This window comes from Coffea arabica, chromosome 10e, assembly GCF_036785885.1.
Source record: "Coffea arabica cultivar ET-39 chromosome 10e, Coffea Arabica ET-39 HiFi, whole genome shotgun sequence".
In the NCBI taxonomy this organism is placed as follows: Eukaryota; Viridiplantae; Streptophyta; class Magnoliopsida; order Gentianales; family Rubiaceae; genus Coffea; species Coffea arabica.
Genome location: NC_092328.1, coordinates 37847103 through 37869356, shown reverse-complemented (window position 1 = coordinate 37869356; position 22254 = coordinate 37847103). Strand labels below are relative to the sequence as shown.

Sequence of the window (22254 nt, the reverse complement as noted above, 5' to 3'; positions counted from 1 at the left end):
GTAGAGTGCATTAAGATTTTTCAAAAATAAAAAAGGATCCATATTTAGATACTAGGATATTTTCTAAAAACACCCCAAAAAACACTAGATGGAAACGCTATCATTATTTTCTAATAATGTATTGTTAATTTTCTAGAAACACCCTAAGAACATATTTGGCTCCGTTTGGATTAGCTGTTTTTGGGGTTGTTTTTCAAAAACAGCACTGTAGCATTTCGTTTTTGAAATACAAGTTCGCTTGGATTAGTTGTTTTTGGGATTGTTTTTCAAAAACTATATGAAAAACTTTTACTGTAGATTTTTTTGGATTATTTTTAGAGGTATTTTTAAAACATATTTTTTAGTATTTTTATAATTTATAATTTTTATAATTTTATAATTTTATACATTTATGCATTTATAATACATTTATAAATATTTATAAATAAATATATTTATATATTTATATATTTATATAAAAATATATTGTAAATGTATTATATTATATGTAATACATAATATAAATATATTTATAAATGTATAAATGTATATTATTATAAATGTATAAATGTATAAATGAATATTATATATATGTATAAATTATAATTTATAAATTTTATATTTTTATATTTTTATATAAATATACATCCTAACAGCCACCACCACTTGATCTACAAAATTACTAGGAAGTATAGAACGTAACTGAAAAAAAAAAAAGAAAACGAAGAGAATTCAAGCTTACTTTTTATTTTTCTTTTGGAAAAAAATGAAAGGAAATGCAATTATTATATTTTTTTCAAACCTTACTAGCGACACGAGTCAAAGAGTCGAAAGCGCCAACGAAACATTTTAAACTTGTGAAATCTCACTTCCTTCCCCGACTCCCCCAAGGAAAGAACCCCCAAATAAACCCCGGAAAAATCATCAATCCACTCCTCCGAGCTGCCTCGTTCCTTGATCGATTCGCAGCCGAGTAGAAGAGATTACAGATTAGAAATGCTCCAAGGATTCATCAATGGAAGGGGAGGAGGCTAACCTTCAGGCGGCCCCACCACCAGCAGTGCCACCACCTCCGCCGTTGTCAACCAATTCCAATTTCCTCCGAAATTCTATAAATCTTGAATTCACTTCCACTTCCACTTCCACTTCAACGACGTCGACTTCCTCATCGTCTTCTTCGTTGTCCAATGACGCTTTCTTCCGGAACGTTCAAGCCGTGTTCAAGCGCCACCGCCCTCTCAGTAAGTGGTTTTTTTTCACGTTTCTACGCCTTTCCCACTGCTACGGCCGTGTCTTGTCTGCTATTTGGAGTTTTGATTCAAGATTCCAATTTTGTAATGTTGTTGTTCTAGATTGTTCAATCTGATTTAGTTTTTAAAATTTGAGCTCCTTCTCCCCCTCCCCCCCCCCCACCCCCTTTCTCGAATTTGGAACTAGGGTTTTGCTTAATTTATTCTTTTTTGCGATTGTAATGGAAGTGAAGCTGCGATTTATGGTGCCGATTTGGTTATATTTGGAATTGGGTATAAATTGTTAAATAGGTCTTCTTAATTTGTTCTTCATTTTTTTTAATATTTGTGTAACCGCAACAGAATAAGCTGATTTTGCCTAGCTGATTCGAGTTCTTTGAAATTACAGTGTGATGAGTAATTTCAGTTAATGGAGCCAAAAAGAAAAGAAATATACAAACAAATTGATTATTGTGTAAAAGCACATAAACTTGACTATAAGGATGTTAAATTGTATTAGCTGAGCGCTGGTTGAACTTTCATTTGTTATTTTCAGTGAACTCACGAAGCTTAGGATTATTATGTTCTGGCTGAGCTTCAAAAAGAATTCTTTGTTCACTACACACCAAGTAGGTCATTTCTTGTTGAAGGCATAATGGTTTCGGTTCTTTGGCCTAGTTATGAAGTTAGGGACAGAAAAGAAAATATGATAGAAGATAAGTCAGGAGAGAAATGATAAAAAGTGAAAGCATGCTCCGCTTGTTATTAAGTTAGGGAGAAATTTGAATGATCTAGGATTTGTTGTTAGTCATTATGTTTTAATCCCCATTTCTTTAACTACTTGTTGGTCAGAGTTGGTAATACTGAAAAGCTTTTCTTAGTTGGCTCAATTTTTCTCTCAATTCCTTTGCATTTTGTAGAGAGTTTTTTGGCTGAATTTTTTCTTCTTCTTTTATTTCATTTCTTGCCTTCTGAGAATCCCAAATTGTTGCTCTTTGAGAGCTTTTCCTAGTTGTCTCCTTCTAAAACTTGTATGATGGTACTTTTGCTAGATTGTTGCTTATAACTTCTTTTTGGACTTTTCTCATAATATAGTGAGAAAAACTTATTAACTTAGTGATTTATGTTGGAGATCGTTCTGAATTTTTTCTCTGCATAACACATAGGTATGATGCCCTCAAACAATATACAACCAAGGAGGATGTTCGTTCCGCAGCGCGGAGCTCCAAAAAGTTCCAGTATAACTACAGGATCTACATTTGACATAAAGAAGATCGAAGATGAAGGCTTATTAAGTCAAAGATTAAGGGATTGCGTATCACGGTCAAAAGATATGGTTTCTGTTGTCAGTGAAACTCCAGAGTGTGCATCGATAAATGCACCTTCAGAGTGGGGTTCTACTGTAAATACTCATGATGAAAGTTATAAAAAGTTCGATGGTAAATCTAAGCAAGCCAGATCCCATGCTGGTCACAAAACTAATGATACAGTTGCCTCTGTCATGGAAAGTGAGCATGTTCCTTTAGTTGACGGGACAAAAAGGGTCCATTTTGCCACACAAACTGATTCCAGGTTCCAGGGTAATAGTTGTTGCTTGATTTCTTTCCCCCTTATTTTGTGTGCAGTACAATGAACTTTGATAGTGTAAATTGCTTGTGTAGTTTGGTAGCGTCCTAAAGGTCTGGTGTCCGCTTAATTAACCAGATTGGTTGAAAGATATACTAGATTAACAGTTTCCAAATCATAGCACAACTGCAAATTTTCTCTGCAGGGGCTGATGATTCAATGGCCACTGGATTAGAAGATTTATTGTCTCATTTGGATTCACTTTCATTTACAGAAATGGAATGGGATGGAAGTAACCAAACAGAGGCTCCCATAGCCCTCAGTCATCGATTGCAGCATCAGATTATTCAAAGTGAAGAAGTCGATCCTGAGGGCCGGATTTCCTCTTCGCTGGCTAGAAACTTAGGAGTTACTGATCAGCTTCATCAATTTGGAAACTTCATACAGAATGATACAAGTCAGCCAATGACCCAATCTTCAGTTGTCGGGATGTCCTGCGCTACCACAACACTGATCAACCCTGGTTCTGCTCCCAATCTTAATTCAACTACCTATTGTTCTCAAACTCATCAAACAAGCAGGTCTAAATTAGGTTTAGAGAGCGCGGGTGACATAGAAATTAAATTTCAACCTGTACAACCTGAATTACTGCCCTCGGATCCTCCATCTAAGTGTAATAGCACAGTGTTAAGTCACCAGGCTGCTACTGCAGCCCATGTGTCCATTGGTACTCCTGAAGCCAATCTGGAAGCTAAGAACCGTATTATGCCCAACGAGAAAGAGTGCATTGTCCCAAAGGAGAGTGATAATTCTCGAAATCCTCGAACTCTTGGTGGCACCTCTGCTGCAGAGGATCATATAGCTGTGCATCCTGAGCCCCCCTCCTCAAAAGTTCAGGCATTAGATGTGAAGTTAGAACCTGACAAATCTGGAAAACCAGAAAAAGTTGGAGGTGGTAAAGCAACATCAGTGTCACGAAAAAAGAGCTATGATGTGGACTTGTTTTTCAAAGTTAATGGGAAGCTTTATCAAAGGCTTGGCAAGATAGGTAGTGGAGGTAGTAGTGAAGTTCACAAGGTCATTTCATCAGATTGCACCATTTATGCCCTGAAAAAGATTAAGCTTAAAGGTCGTGAATATGGTACTGCATATGGATTTTGTCAGGAAATTGAATATCTCAACAAATTGAAGGGAAAGAAGAACATCATTCAGCTTGTTGACTATGAGGTAAGTTACTTGTATCGATAATTCACCATATTTTGTGGATTTTGAACGCATATTTTCAATTTTCATCTCATGTTAATCCATCCATGGAAGTTCTAGTTTTGAACCATCCTGTTAGGAATACAAAAGAAGAATGGTCTTCTCCAAGCATAAGTGCATTCGAATCATGGCACATCAGTTGTCTGAGGAATGAATACTCTTTTTTTGGCAGAGCTTTTCATATAGCTGTAAATTGGTATATGCTAAGCAATTACTGGATCAAGTGTGTGTCAGCTTTATCTGTCTCTCTGATAAATGTAGTTGAAGGTTCTCATGGAATAGGAGTTGTGATGATTTTTATTTTATTTCAATTGATGTATCTACAAAAGTGGGGCCTAAAGCTGAAAGTAGGAATGACTAAATGAGAAAAACAATGCGAACTCTATCATACTGATAGATACATGATCATACCAATTCTTATAAGATTCTCCGGCGTAACAACACTCCGATGGAAGATTGTAATTCTATCATTTGGAATCAATAACTGTAATCTCTACATTTCATATTATGCCATTTCCGTTTCATTGATGCATTACCAACGTAGGAAGTAAAGCTGAATGTAGGAATCATGAAATGAGAAATACACCTAGGAATCCATCAACCGCATTGATGCATTATAATGATAATACCAAATAGATTAGGATTCTGCAACCTTGCGACACTCCAATGGAAGATTTTAATTCCAACATTTAGGATTAACAACTCTCTACTCTTTTTTCTAAAATATTATTCTAGCTGCTTATTACCTTTGAATATTATATAGATACAAATCTAAGGGAAAAAAGAAAAGCCAATTTATTGTTCAAGTACGAATTGTTGTTGTAGAATTGTGAGGCTATGGAGCTTGTAATCTTTTTTATTCTTGCTTTCTATTTATGCCGATTTTAACATCGTTGTAGTAACCAGTCTTTTAAACTACGATTAGGGGGAAGTATGGACTGAGGGTCAGTTTTTAGTTCAATTAGTCTGAGTAGGAAATTAGTTACAAAGATCCTAGAAATAGGAAAATCCTATTGACTGATTCAAACCCTGTTTCTCCACCCCCTGGCTCTCCGCCCCATTTTTCCTGATGTTTGACTTGAACTCGTTCACTTTTGGAATTTTTGTGATTGACAGAACTCATAGAAATTATGTCAATGTAAAAGAATTACTAAGAACTATATCTTAGTTGTTTTTTTTTCATTCTTTTATCCATCTTGATAAGCTAATATTCTATATAAGCGATGATGAATTACCCTCCTGTAGTTATGCTTGTTCCAAATATTCATCAATCTTAACTTCAAATTTGACCATTATAAAATAGTTGGGTTGTCTTAAAACTAATGCATATTGATAAACCCTACTGACTTTTGCAGCATGTGGTGGGCATATTCTAATGTTCTAATGTTCCTTACTGACCCTGCTAAATTCTAATGTTCCTTCTCTTCTCACTAATTTTATTTGTAACACCATTCCTGCTATTCACAAAACTTCTCAAGTGAATACCCTACTGGGAAACGTAGTGGTGGGCTCCTGTATATGCCCTGCTAAATTCTAATGTTCCCTCTCTTCTCACTAATTTTATTTGTAACACCATTCCTGCTATTCACAAAACTTCTCAAGTGAATTTAGGGACGTCACTTGTCAGCACTTGATATCACCATTTCTGGCCGGCATTGCTAGCATTCTTTTTCTTCCTCTTTCCCTCTTTCTTCTTTTCGACTTTCATTGAAATATGTTTGATCTTCAGCCACACTTAGCTCTGCAGCACAGTGGGGAGGGTGTCTTTTGGTGGGAGATCCAGAATGTTGAAGGGCTTTAGAGGTGAGGTGGAGAGAGGCAAGGAGCAGTTGCAGTTGGGCTGAGGCATGTGAGTTGGGAGGATGGAAGTATTAGGTTTTTCCCTTTTTGTAATTTTCCTTTTTTTCTATTCTTTTTTATTTGGAAGGACTACATGGCAATGTTAGGTCAAAGTGCGATTTCTGAATTCAGCATGGCTATGACCACTGTTCTCTCTCTGGTCTTTTTTTTTTTCAAATTTTGTTTGAATGCTTATTAGAGCAGCAGCTTATTTGAAATTGTAAGAGCTCATCTCGTAAGGCGGTCTCTTAAGTTGCTCTTGGAAACAGCTTTTAACTTCTTCAAAAGCTTGAATGTTATTCAGTTTTTTAAATTCACTTCTCTTTCAATTTCAAATAAGCTGCTTAATTCTCCCTCCATCCTAATTATTTGGTCCTATTTCAAGAATTGAACTTTATAAGAATAGTGGTTTGATTGTGATGTTTGTGCTTCTCTTTCCAATTTTACCCCCTCAAATTCAAAATTTGAGTTTGAATGGCAACATGCATATGATTAGAGGGAGGGGCTATATTCGAAAGGGAGACTAAAAGGTGCTTTGACTTTCTCAACAGGACGAATATTTTGGGACATCTCAAAATGGAAAGTAGGACACTTTCAATGGGACGGAGGGAATATCTAATTTTAAGCTGTGGAGAGCAAACCTTACTTTCAGTTTTAGTTTTAGAAAATTATCTGCAGAAGTATTGCATAGTGCATTTTGAGCTATGTTGCTGTTCATTACCTTTGGGAAGATGTTGGACCTCCAATTTCTCCTATGGAGAAAAATGTGTATTTGTGTTGAAAACAAACTACATGACCAACAAAACTCCAGATTTAAAATATTGATTAGGCCTACACTTTGCAGAGTACTACTTGTGCTGAAACTGCTTCATCTGGATCGTTACTTTGTCAAGTGTTGTTACTCAACAAAACTCCTACTGTAGCAACATTTTTTTTGGGGATAAATGTAAATTGGAGATATAAGTTAACTAAAAAAATGTATTTGCTGTTTTCAGAAACATGTGTGGGAACAATGTGAATCTTGTGTGGTTTCTGATTAATCAGTTCAAAATGCCAACATCTATTAGGATTAGCAAATTTATACTTACTCCCTGTCTCCAAGGTTGTTACTAGTGTGTGCCATTGTCTTTTTGGAAGTTTACTCTCTTCCGTTATCACATCTTATATGTCTTGCATCCCCAGCTTACCCTTCAAAAATTATTCAAAGAAATGGAGGTAAAGAGTTTTTGAGTTGTCTTATATTTGAAACTATTTTAAGGGTCAAACTTCTTAAGATCTCGCAAGTTACTCTGAGAATATTATCTGAGTCAAGAACACTTGCATATCTCTACTTCACCTGTAGTTTAGTGCTTGTTTCATCTCTTGAATCATCCCTGATGCTCTTGAAAAGCATAGCATGCAGCTTCTGGAAGACTTGTATGCCTCTAACTATCACAGTAGCTGTATGATTATGATCATTTTAGACCCATTATATTGGGCATTTTACCCTGATTGACTTAGGTTTTGATGTTGCTTGTTACAACTTTATCTTACTACAAGTTGTCTAGGGTGTGGTATTCTGCACAAGTTGTACTCCAAGAACCTGTTAACATCTCTTTCCTTCTCAGGTGACAGATAAAGCATTACTCAAAGAAGTTACTAGTGGTACAATGAGTAACAAAGATGGCAGAGTAAAGGAAGATGGTTATATATATATGGTTCTTGAATATGGTGAAATTGATTTGGCTCACATGCTTTCCCAGAAGTGGAAAGAGCTGGACAGCTCTAGTTCAACCATAGATGAGAACTGGCTTCGATTTTACTGGCAGGTTTCAAATCTCTTTTTCTGCTGTCTACTTGAGCAAGTACCTTACAACTTATTTGTTTCTTCTTGTTTATCTCAAATGAATCCCAATTTCTTTTATGCTGCCAGCCTTACTCAATTGCTAATTGAATTTACCATCTTTTGTTTAGTGTTTTTTCCGTGTTACTTTCTTTCTCCTAACACTTTAAGCAAAGTTTTTTATGTTTTATTTTTTATCTTCCCCAGCATCAGTAAGTATGGTTGCATTGGTTGATGACTGCAGCTGGTTTCAAGAAAGTCCTGCCTTGGAGTGTTCTATCAAAGATGGCACCTTGCCTGCCTGATATAAAAACTGATTTGGCATTAAAAGTACTCCTGATCATACTTCTATCAAAGCTTCTGTTTCTTTTAAGAAACGTGAAGAATAATGCTACTTTTGTAGACACTAAGCCCTACGAGCAAATGTTTCAACTTGATTTGGTCAATTTAGATTATGCACATGCCGTCTGAAATTAGAAACTCATCTCAATTAGAAATAACATATTTGGCCACTGTGAGAATTCCATGTTTGTTGGATATGCTAGGTTAATGGGTAAATTTAACCAGAAAACTGGACAGAAGGGGTTGGACCATTTTAGAGAGTTTCGAGCAACAACTGGTCAACCTTCAGTTTCTACTGTATTCCAGCCTCTAAATCTTGACACAAACTATGTTCATTTAAGGTTGTTAGACTTGACTCAGTTGCTATCAGGTCATTCTAGGATAGAGTTCCCCATATTTTGAGTTTGAGTTATAGCTTAGATAAAGATGTGCAATATATGATTAACAAGTTGCAGTTTCTTGTTATTCCATCATGTGTTCCACTCTACCCCTTGGTTGCTTTTGGATTCTTTAACATACTTGTCCCACATAATCTTGTTCCGTGCGCAAGATCTTGAATGTTTCCCTTCAGTGCATAAGATCCTGCAATTTTTCCTATTCAAATCTATAGCAACAAAGAACATGGATCTCTGATAGGTCAGATGGCAAGATTTCATCCAGTGGATTATTGAGTCTCGCTGAAATTTATTTGAGTCTATACCCTGCCATTGCCTAAAGTAACTTAAGCACTGTGTGCAAGGGAATTGATTTTATGGCTTGGGAAGAAGTTTTATAGCAAGTCGTGACTTTGTATGTACCATTGCTGCTTCTGGTCTTATACTTCCCAAGATTTTTGCATTATGTGGGATGTTTTGAAATTGGAATATGTAGGATTTCTTTGAGCTTTTAATATTTTGAAATTGCAACAAGTTTGTATGTTTGATTGAAGCTTACTGAATTTCTTTGCTTATTTTCAATGAAAGTGTTGTATTGAATGAGGTACTGCAAGAGCAGTGTGGATTTAACGACGCATGTGAAGTTTTAGTCCAAGCAACCATATTTAATATTCAGCAATTCTTAATATGTAACCATTTTAAATATGCTGCAGCAAATACTTTTGGCTGTCAACACTATACATGAGGAGCGAATTGTGCACTCAGACTTGAAGCCAGCTAATTTTCTTCTCGTTAGTGGCTCTCTTAAATTGATTGATTTTGGCATAGCAAAAGCCATTATGAGTGACACAACCAACATTCAACGGGATTCGCAGGTTACTACATCTCCTTTTCTTTTTACAAACTGAAATTTTTTCAGAGTGGAAATCTGAATGTTCTTTGAATTGGATATGTCTCTTTCTTGTCGACAGACATTTGGCAGTACATCAATATGCTAAGGACAGATTATCTATAACCCCCAGTAGAAAGTACAAGAACTTATTTTGGAGTCAATCCATGCATGTGCATTTGGTAGCAAACGATTTAGCACTTTCTAATACTCCCTGTAATTGTACTTTTGCAGGTTGGTACTCTTAGTTACATGTCTCCAGAGGCCTTTATGTGCAATGAGACGGATGCAAACGGGAACACCATTAAATGTGGTCGCCCATCTGATATCTGGTCTCTTGGGTGTATCCTTTACCAAATGGTTTATGGAAGAACACCTTTTTCTGAATACAAAACATTTTGGGCAAAGTTCAAAGTTATAACAGATCCAAACCATGAAATTGCATATGAACCAGTTCAAAATCCTTGGCTTTTGGATATTATGAAAAAATGCCTTGCCTGGGACCGGAATCAAAGATGGAGAATTCCTCAATTGCTTCAACACCCTTTTCTAGTTCCCCCCGTCCCACCTCAAGTATCAGCACCTATGGACCAGAGCTGTAAATTGCTTCAGCTAATTGGTAAGTCGTGCCAAAATGATCCTAAATCATTCATGCTGTTTTCTCAACTTCAACAATTGCTAAAGGATCCTAGAACATCTGCAACATCAGAGTCATCAATATCGCATGACGAAATGCACAAGTTGCTCTCTGGCGTGTCAAACCTTTGTTTGCAGCTTCAGAGACAGTTGGCAAACTTTGAAGAGATACAACTCTCTGATATTTGAGATTTAATATCATAAATTTGGAGGCAAATTTTGCAGATAATCAGTGAAATCAACATAGGCTGTAACGTTTTGTAACCTGCTTGTTAACTTATGTTGTAGAAAGGAAGTGGCTGGTTCATTCATCTCATGTCCTTGAAGGTTCCAGTAATTTCTTGGGGCCTTATATGCAGGTTTCTTCATGTGATCCGTATGGGAAACTTATGTGTACTGTTTGTAATTTGAGATGTATAGTTCAATTTCCTACCACTAGTAAGAGTGGTAACTTCTAGCCTATATAGGTGCTTCTCATCTACCAAAACACCACCCTAAAAAAATATAAATAAATAAATAAATAAAATAAATTCCAGTGCCCTTCTTGTTTTGTTTCTTTCATGGAGAAGGGGAATATATGATCATGAGAAACAATTGCAACAGAAGATTGGCTGATCGGATCCAGTGTATCGCTGGCCAAGGTATCCCACTAACTGTAAATGAAAGCAGGGTCCCTCAAAAATATAGTGAAAATTAAAATGGAAAAAAGGAAAAAAAAATGCTAAAGACAAAGATGATCACATTATTGGGTGTGAGAAAAAAGGAATTAGGTTAATTTACACCGAGTATATAAGTAAATTTACACCATCTTCTCATTATGAAATTATATGAATTTAGTCCTCAAGTTTGTGACAAAACTGATTTAGGCTCTTACATTTACATAGCCATTAGTCCCTTACACTATAGTTTGCGTCTGTGTTTTGTAGTTTTGCTAAAATGGTGCATGAGATTATTACCAATTTAGTACCTTATCGTTTGGGTGTAGACCAATTTTGTTTCTTGAAATTCTGCAAAACTAATTAAGCTCATTGTGTTTTAAATTTTCACCAATTTAGTCCTTCAATTTTGCAGCAAAACTAATTAGTCCCCTGCATTGCAACTTTTTTGTTCATTGCAAATTTGAATAATACATATTTAGATATTTAACAAACCACTTAGGAACTTTTGGTAGCTTTTAACCACTTGAACCACCATTTTCTTTTCACTTCCTTTTATTAACAAAAACAAATTGTTATTTCCTTTTCAGGCTTAAAGTAGGTTAAGTTTAACTTGTTCTATTTAAATAACAATAAACTATAACGTATAGATGTGCCATGCACTTATGACTTACCTTTTCCCCATAGTTTGGGTTTTCAGAATTGGCAAAGGAGTGGTGGTACTCATTTATTTACTTTCTACTTGTAAGAGGTAAGGCTATGTCTTCCTACTTTTTTAGTTGATACTTAATAAGGGCCTGTTTGGAACCTGAGTTTTTTGGGAGTTTGTCTAAAACTTTACTGTAGTACACTGTAGAAGTTTTTGAAAAAATTTTGTAGAAATTTTTGTAAGGTGAAAAACTTTTTTGTAGAAGTTTTTGAAATTTTACTGTAGATGTTTTTTGGATTATTTTTAGAGGTATTTTTAAAACATATTTTTGAGTATGTCATAATTTATAATTTTTATATTTTAACATTTTTAAACATTTATGCATTTATAATACATTTATAAATATTTAGAAATAAATATATTTATATATTTATATAAAAATATATAAATGTATTATATTATATATAATACGTAATATACATATATTTATAAATGTATAAATGTATAAATTATAAATGAATATTATATAAATGTATAAATTATAATTTATAAATGTATATGATGATTATGTATAAATGTATTAATATAATTAATATAATTAATATAAATGTATTAATGTATTAATATTATGTATAAATGTATAATTAATATTGTTTATAATTTATAATTTTTATTGTTTAAATATTTATATGCATTTATAAATATTTATAAATAAATATATTTATATATTTATATAAAAATATAAAAATGTATTATATTATATATAATACATAATATACATATATTTATAAATGTACAAATGTATAATTAATATAAATGTATATATTATAAATGAATATTATATAAATGTATAAATTATAAATTATAAATATATATGATGATTATGTATAACTGTATTAATATAATTAATATAAATGTATAAATGTATTAATATTATGTAAAAATGTATAATTATTATTGTTTAAAATTTATAATTAATATTGTTTAAATATTTATATATATTTATGCATTTATAATACATTTATAAATAAATATATTTATATAGTTATATAAAAATATACAAATGTATTATATTATATATAATACATAATATAAATATATTTACAAATGTAATAATTGTATATTATTATAAATGAATATTATATAAATATATAAATTAATATATTATAAATATATAAATATATAATATTATGTATAAATGTATTAATATAATTAATATAAATGTATAAATGTATTAGTATTATGTATAAATGTATAATTAATATTGTGTGTTAATATTATGTATAAATGTATTATGTTATACATAATACATAATATAATTGTATATAAATATACATAAATATATATATACATAAATGTGTAATATATATAATATGTATTATATATATTAAATATATAATATATAATATTTATATGAATATATAATTACATATTTATATTAATATTAATTTATATGGTATATAATATTTATATAAATATATAAAAATATATTTTAAATAAAATAAAATATTTATAATATGTTTAAATAAATATATAAATATGTAATATTATAAATATATAATATATATACTAAATTTTTGAGGGTGAGGGACTCAAAAATTCAAAAAAAAATTTTGAGGTTACCGGCGGCGCCGGAATAGGTGACCGGCACCGGTAGAGGTGGTGGAGGCGGTGTCTGGTATGGTGGGTTGGGTGAGGGAGGAAGAAAAGTTTTTGAGAAATTTTTTGTGTATAGATTTTTGAAGTGTGTAGGTAAAAAACTTTGAAAAGTTTTTTGGGGTTCCTGTAGCAAAAGTTGTTAAAAAACTAGTAGCTAAAAAACTTGGTAAAAAACTAGGGTGCCAAACAGGCCTGACGTCCCTCCCTGTGTACAAGGTTTGTCCAAAAAAAGGAAAAAAAAGAAAAAGAAAAAGACTTACCTTTTCCTATTAGGATAAAATCATTCAACTTTTATAAGTGTCACTTTGGTCATTGAAATTTTTTTTTTTGGTGACTCATGTTCATCATCAAACTATCATATATGTCATATCTAGCGCCTCATGTCCAATTTAATTCTTCAGCTCCATTAATTTAGGTTCATAAACATAATGTGTTTATCTGCTTCAAGGCATTTTCAACCTTTTGCTTCACGCATATACTTACTTCAAATCATTATGCCACTTTTTGGGTTCAGAGATGGGTATTTAGGTGAAGCAAATGGAGAGAATCGCCAAAAAACGGGTGATTTAATTTGATATGGGGCCTTCTGTTGATGGAATTAATGAATGGACTCGGATAAAAATGCACATAATGTGACGCTTATGATTTAATTATCAATTTAAGACCCAAAAAAAAATTAAAACATCTATAGAAGATCAGTTTGCCCCCAAAAAAGCTTTTCCACGTATTAAGGCAAAATTCCAGACAAGGCCCAAACAAAGGTGGTGAAAAGGTCTCTCAACTTTTAGCATATATAAGCATAGAAATCTCACAATAATTTCTCTCAAATTTTTTCATTACAAAGAAAGTACAACCAAATCATTAACCTTTTTTTTTTTCTTTTATCCCCTCAAAACAAATTCGATAGTACAGCTTTTGGTCTCTATATCATATCCATTTATAAAGATAGATGAAAATGTTTGAATATTTCGCAAAGGATATATAGAATTGTTTGGGGAATTAAGGCCCTTCTGCCAAAAAAAAAAAGAGACCCTTTGCATAGGATGACGCAATGAGAATGCGGAAAGCTGTTTAATCTCTCCATCCCCATCCTTTAGCAGTAGCAGTACAATGTGCTGTTGAGATTCGAGATATATGACACATATTTGACGGACTTAACAAACTTGGAATCTCTCATGCTGTGAAGATATATGTAAGAGAAAGAACAGCATCATCCAGATCCTAACTATCCCATCTATTTTGGAAATACCAAAATGGAAAGGAAAAGCTGACTTCCAACAGACGAGGTTCTCTGGGAAAATCTTGTTTTCAAGGATCATGTTGGGACTTAGTGGCAGAAGAGATAAATCCTTTTGAGAAGTCAAGAATATAATTACATGAAAAACAAGAAATATCACAGAAAAATGAATGACTTATAAGTGTAGCTAGTACTGCTTAATAACCAAATCTAAAGAGAAAATTCGGTTCGTTGTTACGAGAGAAAAAACTCTTAAAAAAATTGAAATAGAAATTGAAGTCTAATCCTTGTACGAAATTTATCACTTATCAAGAGCGTTCTCACCTCATGCAGAAAACCATATTATGTAAAGATTACAACTTGAATTTCAAGTCCAACTATTGCACCATGCATCAAAATACATGGCTTTTCACCTTTTTTTTCTTGTCATTTCGCATATGCAAATTACCAATTTATTGGGGGTACATTGTCAAAACAATGTACCCTATAAACTCGCCAGTTAACAAAATACTTACTTCCCTCGAAAAGGAACACTCTTCACATATAGGACTAAATGTGGTTCCTCATTAGTAGTATTCCTCTCATGTCATTTGACAGAACGTCAATTAATCTATTTATAAGGTACATTATTTGTTCTCCAATAAAATTCTAAGAACAAATATTCGTGTAAACCCTAAACTCTTCAGTTACGTAGTAACTTAACCACAATTCTTACTAAATCAAAAAAATTAAAATTAATCACTCCCCGCACAAAAGAAAACTAGCCTAAAAAGTAGCCAAAAAAAAGCCAATTGCCTAATAGATCATAACTTGAACACTTGTACAATGTTCATTAAAATGATTAACCCTATTTTGAAACTACCAATTTGTGTCATATAAAGGATAGTCTGACGTAACCTTCATAAGCATGAAGGTATTTGGCACACAGTCCTAGTATAAAACTGTATACTTTTACACGAGGAAATTCTGGGATTCCGGGGCGAGAATAAAAGGGTTGATGACGTTTCCTTTCTGGCTCACTTTTCTTTTATTCTACGGACAATGCCCAATCTATGGGAGTCAATGAGATCAGAAGATAACAGAATGTTCCAACGTTAACATAAATTCAACATGCAAAATGATCTAAAGTTTATTTTTATGTCACCTCAAGAAGCCCAATTGTACATTGGACGATCATTTTGGATGTCATTCTTACATCATTTGGTGACATAGCCATTGTGAACCAAATAAAAAAAAAAAACCTGCAGTATTCTTTTTTAAGGGAAAAAAATCTTTAGAAGATACTTATATAAATAAAAGAAAAAAAATGGAGATTAAAAATGAGAGATACAGAATTGATTACGATTATTAATTGAATAACTTCGTCCTTGGTAGCATTATTTTGCTCTACATTATTCATATACTTTTCTACTTTGCAGGCAGGAACATGGAAATAAACTTAGAATTTAGAGGTTTGGATTCAAATCCTCTCTTTCCCGCTCCTTGTTTCTTAAATCCCACCATTCCTTTACAATTTTTTTTTTAAAATATAATGCATAAATACACACACAAACACATATAACTTGCATCTTTCTAGATAAAATTTAAAGTCATCTTATTTAAGATTCAAAAGGTTTCATTGCTAAAAAACATTACATAAGTATTTAAGAAGTCTCGTTCCTTTCAGTTTACAGATGATAATGTTCTGAACTGTTTGTTGTTCCAGTTGGGCTAGTTGTTGATACTTTATGCTTTGAACCTCAGTATCTCAAATTCTCCAGGCCCATGAATGCAGTTTAGAACAATTGCTACGTTTGGAGCCACCTAGCTAGTTGTATTAGTCAAGATTCTGAAACCGAGCCTGCAAAATGAATAAAATTTATCAGGGATTATTAGTTTAGCTGGTAAATCTTTCAAGGTTGGACTTGATTATGGTTGCTAATGGAGTATGCTCTTTCCACACTTGTGTTGTGTACTAAAGAAATGATTAATTTGATACTGAGTTCTGGAAGGAAAGTTTTAGACCCTGTTTGGATTGCCTGTCTTTATAGAAAAATTGTGAGAATATTTTTTAACACATTTTTCACTCGTTTTTTTTTTTGTTTTATTTACATCAAATTATCATACTACATTTTTCTGTGTACATTTTTTCCAAACAGATATTCGAAAGAAGAAGAGCTAGTGGCTGAGTGTCGTATAGTGGCCCAATGGGCATCCTAGGCTTACCTTTAATTGAAGAGATTTCTTGTTTTTAATTTCTAAACTTTGTTTGCCTGCAGTTTAACAGTTGCTTCTTTGCTAATCAAAGAATTTTGATGAACAATAGGTTAGAATAATTATTTCAGAACAGAACTACCAACAGTAATTACCAATGTGATCCCAATATGTTTAGCATTGGGGCGACAAAATATTTATTTAACTCTAAATCTTTATCTGTTTTAATAGCAACTGCAGATAAAAGGCTGTTTGAGCAATATCAAAAGTTGAAGAGACATATGTTTTCTTCTAACAAGCTTAAAAGAGACGTCCATTTGTTATTCTCGATCTTTTTATTTTCCTTTTTGTTTAATGAGGGAAGAAAGTTTCAGCTTAATTCACTTGTTTTCTCTCTGTTTGTTTTTTTTTTTTACTTTTAAGATTGTGTGATTAAAATTTTTTAAAGCAATCATTTCTGCATGCCATTGTTCTCAAATTGGTTCTTTGAAGCCCTCTTCACATGGTAAAAGCGTTCCTTTGATTATATCTTTTACACTTTCTTTGAGGAGAATATCAAAACACAGATTCCAGCTTCCTTTTTTTTTTTGTCCCCTCTCAATTTTTATAATTCTCCAAATAGCATTTTCTTGACTAATTCTTCATAAAGAAAAAAGTGCACAATTTTGTTCACTCTGCATATATATATATATATATATATATATATATATATATATATATATATATATATATATATATATATATATGAGGCTTTCTAGAAGGTTTCTAATATTTTCACACGTGTAATTTTCTAAGGTTATTGAATTATTTTATATTTAATAAATTTAATTAATGTTATTCAATGGTTATTGTTTGTTAAATTCAAGTCTTCAAATCCCAACATAACACGGACTAAAATTTTAAATGTCTAAGTCATTACTTTATTTAAAAATTTTAAATTATTCTTAATCGTCTGTAATTCCCATGTATAGCATGAGATATGAAGCTAGTTTAAGACTAAATCCCACCAAAGAATTCACAAAGTAGCCAATCTTTTCCATTCAGTTGGCCAAATCAATTTTATTTCACTCTACTTATCATCTAGAAAAGAAAAAAAAACTATTTTAGAACTTTTTTTTATGCTATCCAATATTTATTGTTTCTTAAATTCAAATCTTCAAATCCCTAGCATGGCACTAAAATTTAAATATCTAAATTATTACTTTATTTAAAAACTTTTAATTATTCATAATCCTTTATAATTTTCATGCACAGCACAGAATATAAAGCGAATTTTAGCCTAAACATAAATGCTGTTCGAGAAACAAAAAATGTCAATCCCACCAAAAGAATTCACGAAGTAGCCAACCTTTTGGATTCGATTGACCAAATCAATTTTATTTTACTCTACTTATCATCTAGAAAAAGAAAAAAAAAACTATTTTATCACGATCTTTTTGAATAATTTGAATAATTAAGCGTGGATCACCGATTTTGTGTGGACTGATTCTCTGCATGCCACGTGGAGGGCCCGACTAGTTTGCTCTTTTACCAGCTATGTAGGACAGGTGGCATCTGGACAATGGATGCAAAAACGACTCGGATGCAAAGGTTGATGGGACCCACAAAGTTGCCAACTCAGTGCCTTTCCTCCAACCACAAAAGCGACTGTTTGGCTGCACCCTAATTATATCAGCATCTTTTACTAAGAAAATGAAGCTTTGGCAGTTTTCAAGAAATTAAATAAAAGAGGTTTTTGCTGCACCCTAATTATCTCAGTTAATATCTATTTATTGAATTTAGTTAATGTTTATATGATTTTGGTCCGTGAGTTAATTTTCATCTTTTTCTTTTTATTTTGTCTCTTATTACTAAAAATATTTCACATTTAGTTATCATCGATTAAACTTTGGTTTTAAAACTTTAGTTTCAGTTTAATGTGCATAATTTGTTTTTATATTTTTTTTATTACTCATTTATTTGATCATTCGCCCTCCTAAATTAATATCCTGCATCCGTCTCTGATTATATGTTGATTAAAAGGATTAATATTTTGAAACTACCAATTTGTATGCCATTGGCACACAATACAATGAAACTGTGTATATATTTCTTTCATTTCTTTTACACATGAGGAAATTCTGGGATTCCTAGGAGAGAATAATTAAAGGGATGATAACGTTTTCATTCCGGCGTACTTTTTTTTTTTTTTTTGTAGTCTAGAGGCAAATGCACAATCTATGGGAATCAATGAGTTAAGAAGATAAGAGAATGTTCGAACATTAACATAAATTCAACATGCAAATGACCTAAGGTTTGCTTTATGTCACCTCAAGATTGTAGATTGGATGATCACTTTGGATGTTATTTTTGTATCATTCGCTGACATGGGCATTGTGGGGGAAAAAAACACCTGTAGTGTTCTTTTTTAAGGGAAAAAAAAAACTTTAGAAGATACTTATATAATTAAAAAAAATGGAGATTAAAAATGAGAGATATGGAATTGATTACGATTATCAGTTGAATAAGTTCGTTCTTGGTAGCATTATTTTGCTTCTACATTATTCATATACTTTTCTACTTCATAAGCAAGAATATAGAGCTAAACTTGGAACTTAGAAGTCTTAAGGTTGTGTTTGGATTGCATTTTCCATGATTTTTCATGGAAAAATTACTGTAGCGATTTGATATATGTGAGGAAAAAAGGTAATAGGGAAATATGATCACGGAAAACGACGTAATTTTCCGACGAAAAACGGCAATCCAAACAAGGCCTTAGGTGTTGAATCCTTAATCAAACGTTGGATTTATATGTGAATAATTATGTGCTACAGACAGTCAAATAAGATTAAGTTTAATTAAAGGGATCAATTATGGTTTGGATTTTAATGTATCTAATAGGTTGTGGACCTTTAATATGCTAAAGGGTAATTTTTATTTCTATGATGGGTTGAAATAGGAATCTAAAGTTATCTATAAATAGGGTTATGGTCCCCAGGTCACACGTAATACCTTATTATCATATTTTTTAGTACCACAAAATAGCTCTTTCTTGATATCCCATCATCAGGAAAAATACCAGAGAGAAAATTAAAGAATTCTCTCAAGAGAATAGCAAATACGTGTTGACTTGAATTCAAGTACTAGACCAAAATCTCTAGGAATTCAAGTATCAGATTGTCAACGTGAATCCAGGTACGCTTCCGCAATTTTACTGTTAATTTATTTCTTAATAATCACCATAAAAATTTTGGGTTTAATAGGTGATAATTTTCACTAAAAGATTAATATAAACAACCACCCAACATTAGGTTCATATCCTTTCTTCTCCCATTATCATTTCTTAAATTTCATTTTTCCCTTAACACACACACACACATATATATATATAGTAAGCTGCGTCTTTCTAGATGAAATTTAAAGAAGTCTTATCCAAGATTCAAAATGTTCCATTGCTAAAACAAAAAAAAAATTGCATAAATATTTAAGTAGTCTTGTTCGATTCAGTTAGCAGATGATAATACTGCATACTGTTTGTTGTTCCAGTTGGGCTAGTTATGATGCTGTATGCTTTGAACCTCAATTTCTCATATGCTTCAGGTCCATGAAGGCAGTTGACTAAGACAATTGCTACATTTGGAGCCACCCAGCTAGTTGTATTAGTCAAGACTCTGAAATTGAGCCTGTAAAAATTAATAATAATAAATTCTTATTGGGGATTATTAGTTTAGCTAGTAAATATTTCAAAGTTGGACTTTATAACGGATTCTGAAGGGAAAGTATTACTTATATATATCTAGTATCCCTTTCGCATTAAAAAAAAGAAGGGAAAGTTTTAGACCTTGTTTGAATTGTCATTTTTATAAAAAAAAATTGCGAGAATATTTTTTAACATATTTTTAATTATCTTTTTTTACCTCACATGTTACGGTGCCTTTTTCTGTAAAAACTTCGGAAGTACCATTCGCTGATGTACATTTTTCCCAAGGGGAGATTTGAAAGAAGAAGAGCTGATGGCTAAGTGTCCACTGTCCAGCAGTGGCCCAATGGCCATCCTAGGCCCACCTTTAATTGGAGAGTTTTTCATCTTTTTAACTTCTAAACTTTGTTCAGTTGCATTTTAATGGCTGCTTCTTGGCTAATCAAATAATTTTGATGAACAGTAGGTTGGCATAATTACTTCAAAACAGAAATACCAATAGTAATTAGTAATTACGAATGTGATCCCAATATGTTTAGTATTAGGGCGACAAAATTTTTATTTAATTCTAAATCTTAATATGTTTTAATAGCAAATGCAGACAAAAAGGTTGATTTGAGCAATAACCAAAGTTGAAGAGACATGTTTTGTTCTAACAAGCTTAAAAGAGAGATCCATTTGTTTAATATTCTCGATCTTTTTATTTTCTTGTTCTTTAAGGAACGAAGAAAGTTTCAGCTTAGCAACCATTTTTGCATGTCATTTTTCTCAATTTGGTTCTTTGAAGCCTTCTTCACACGGTAAACGAGTTCCTTTGTTTATATCTTTTACACGTCCTTTAAGGAGAATATCAAAACATAGATTCCAGCCTTTTTTTTCCCCTCTCAATTTTTTTTTTATTTTCCAAATGACATTTTCTTGATTAATTCTTGATAATGAAAAAAGAGCAAAATTTATTCACTTTGCATCACCCATTGAGGCATTCTAAAAGATTTCTAAAATTCTGACATGTGTCATTTTAAGGTTATTGAATTATTTTAATCCTTAATAAATTTAATTGATGTTATCCAATATTTATTGTTTGTTAAATTCAAATCTTCAAATCCCTAGCACGGCATTAAAATTTAAATATCTAAATTATTACTTTATTTAAAAATTTATTCACAAAGTAGCCAATCATTTGCATTCGGTTGACCAAATCAATTTTTTTTTACTCTACTTATCATCTAGAAAAGAAAAAAAAAACTATTTTATCACTTTTTTTTTAATAATTTGACTAATTAAGCGTGGATCACCGATTTTGTGTGGACTTATACTCTGCATGCCACGTGGAGGGCCCGACTAGTTTGCTCTTTTACCAGCAATGTCGGACAGGTGGCATGTGAACAATAGATGAAAAAGCGACATCGGATGCAAAGGTGGATTGGACCCACAAAATTGCCAACTCAGTGCTCTTCCCCCAACTGTAATAGCGACTGTTTGGCTGCACCCTAATTATCTCAGTTCTTTTACTATGAAAATGGAGGTTTGGCAGTTTTCAAGAAATTAAATAAAAAAAAAGGTTTTGGCTGCACCTAATAATTTTATAATTAATCAAATGAAAATATCTTATCCTCCAAGTTTAAATAATTTTATGTTGTAATGTTGTGCATAATTATCTTGGCTTAGATTAATGAATGAGCGATCATGTTAGAACACTTGGATGTAAAGTCACTAATTTATGCAGTCTAATGAGGTCATGATGTAATTAACTAATTGTGTTTAAGTGTCAATTTGAAATTTGTTCAATGTAAGCAATTTTCAAATGGGAAAATAATGTTGAGGATTATAAGAGAGCACGTCATGATAAAGCTACAAGAATAAAAATCAAACTGAGTACTAGTATAGAATATATGAAAGAATAATTCTTGTTTTTTGATATCCGATGTGTTTGTGATGGTGACAAACACGTTGGTAATAAAGGGCGATAACATCTAAGCTTCAAGAGTCAAAGTTTAATGCATTATTATGATACGGAGTTTTTGGTTAGGTAGATAGGTGTCAAGTTCAAGTATTCATTGGATTTCTAAATTGGTATCATGTTATTGAAAAATCTGTCCATTTTTTTATGTCCTTTTTTATTCCATCAAGTCTAAGGTCATTTACGTCTCTATGTAAAGATACAAGAGATGAGAAGAAAATATGGCAGCCCAAAAAGGTAAGAAAACACTGGTTACTATGGGGGTATCTTTCTCTCTTGTTT

The 22254-nt window shown here is 32.3% G+C and overlaps 1 protein-coding gene across 2 annotated transcripts; it reads left to right on the top strand.

Moving 5' to 3' along the window:
• The first annotated feature begins 798 nt into the window (after window positions 1-798).
• On the top strand, window positions 799-10401 carry LOC113711846 (serine/threonine-protein kinase MPS1-like). 2 transcript variants are annotated; one of them, XM_072067857.1, is made up of 6 exons: window positions 799-1220; window positions 2375-2788; window positions 2980-4001; window positions 7484-7684; window positions 9128-9289; window positions 9538-10401. In XM_072067857.1, exons 1-6 carry the CDS (start codon window positions 995-997, stop codon window positions 10126-10128), a joined length of 2616 nt encoding a protein of 871 aa, XP_071923958.1. In that variant the 5' UTR covers window positions 799-994; the 3' UTR covers window positions 10129-10401. The 2 variants fall into 2 exon arrangements, with proteins under 2 accessions (XP_071923958.1, XP_027090877.2); XM_027235076.2 differs by having other exon boundaries at window positions 800-1220; window positions 3049-4001.
• Window positions 10402-22254: the final 11853 nt, after the last annotated feature.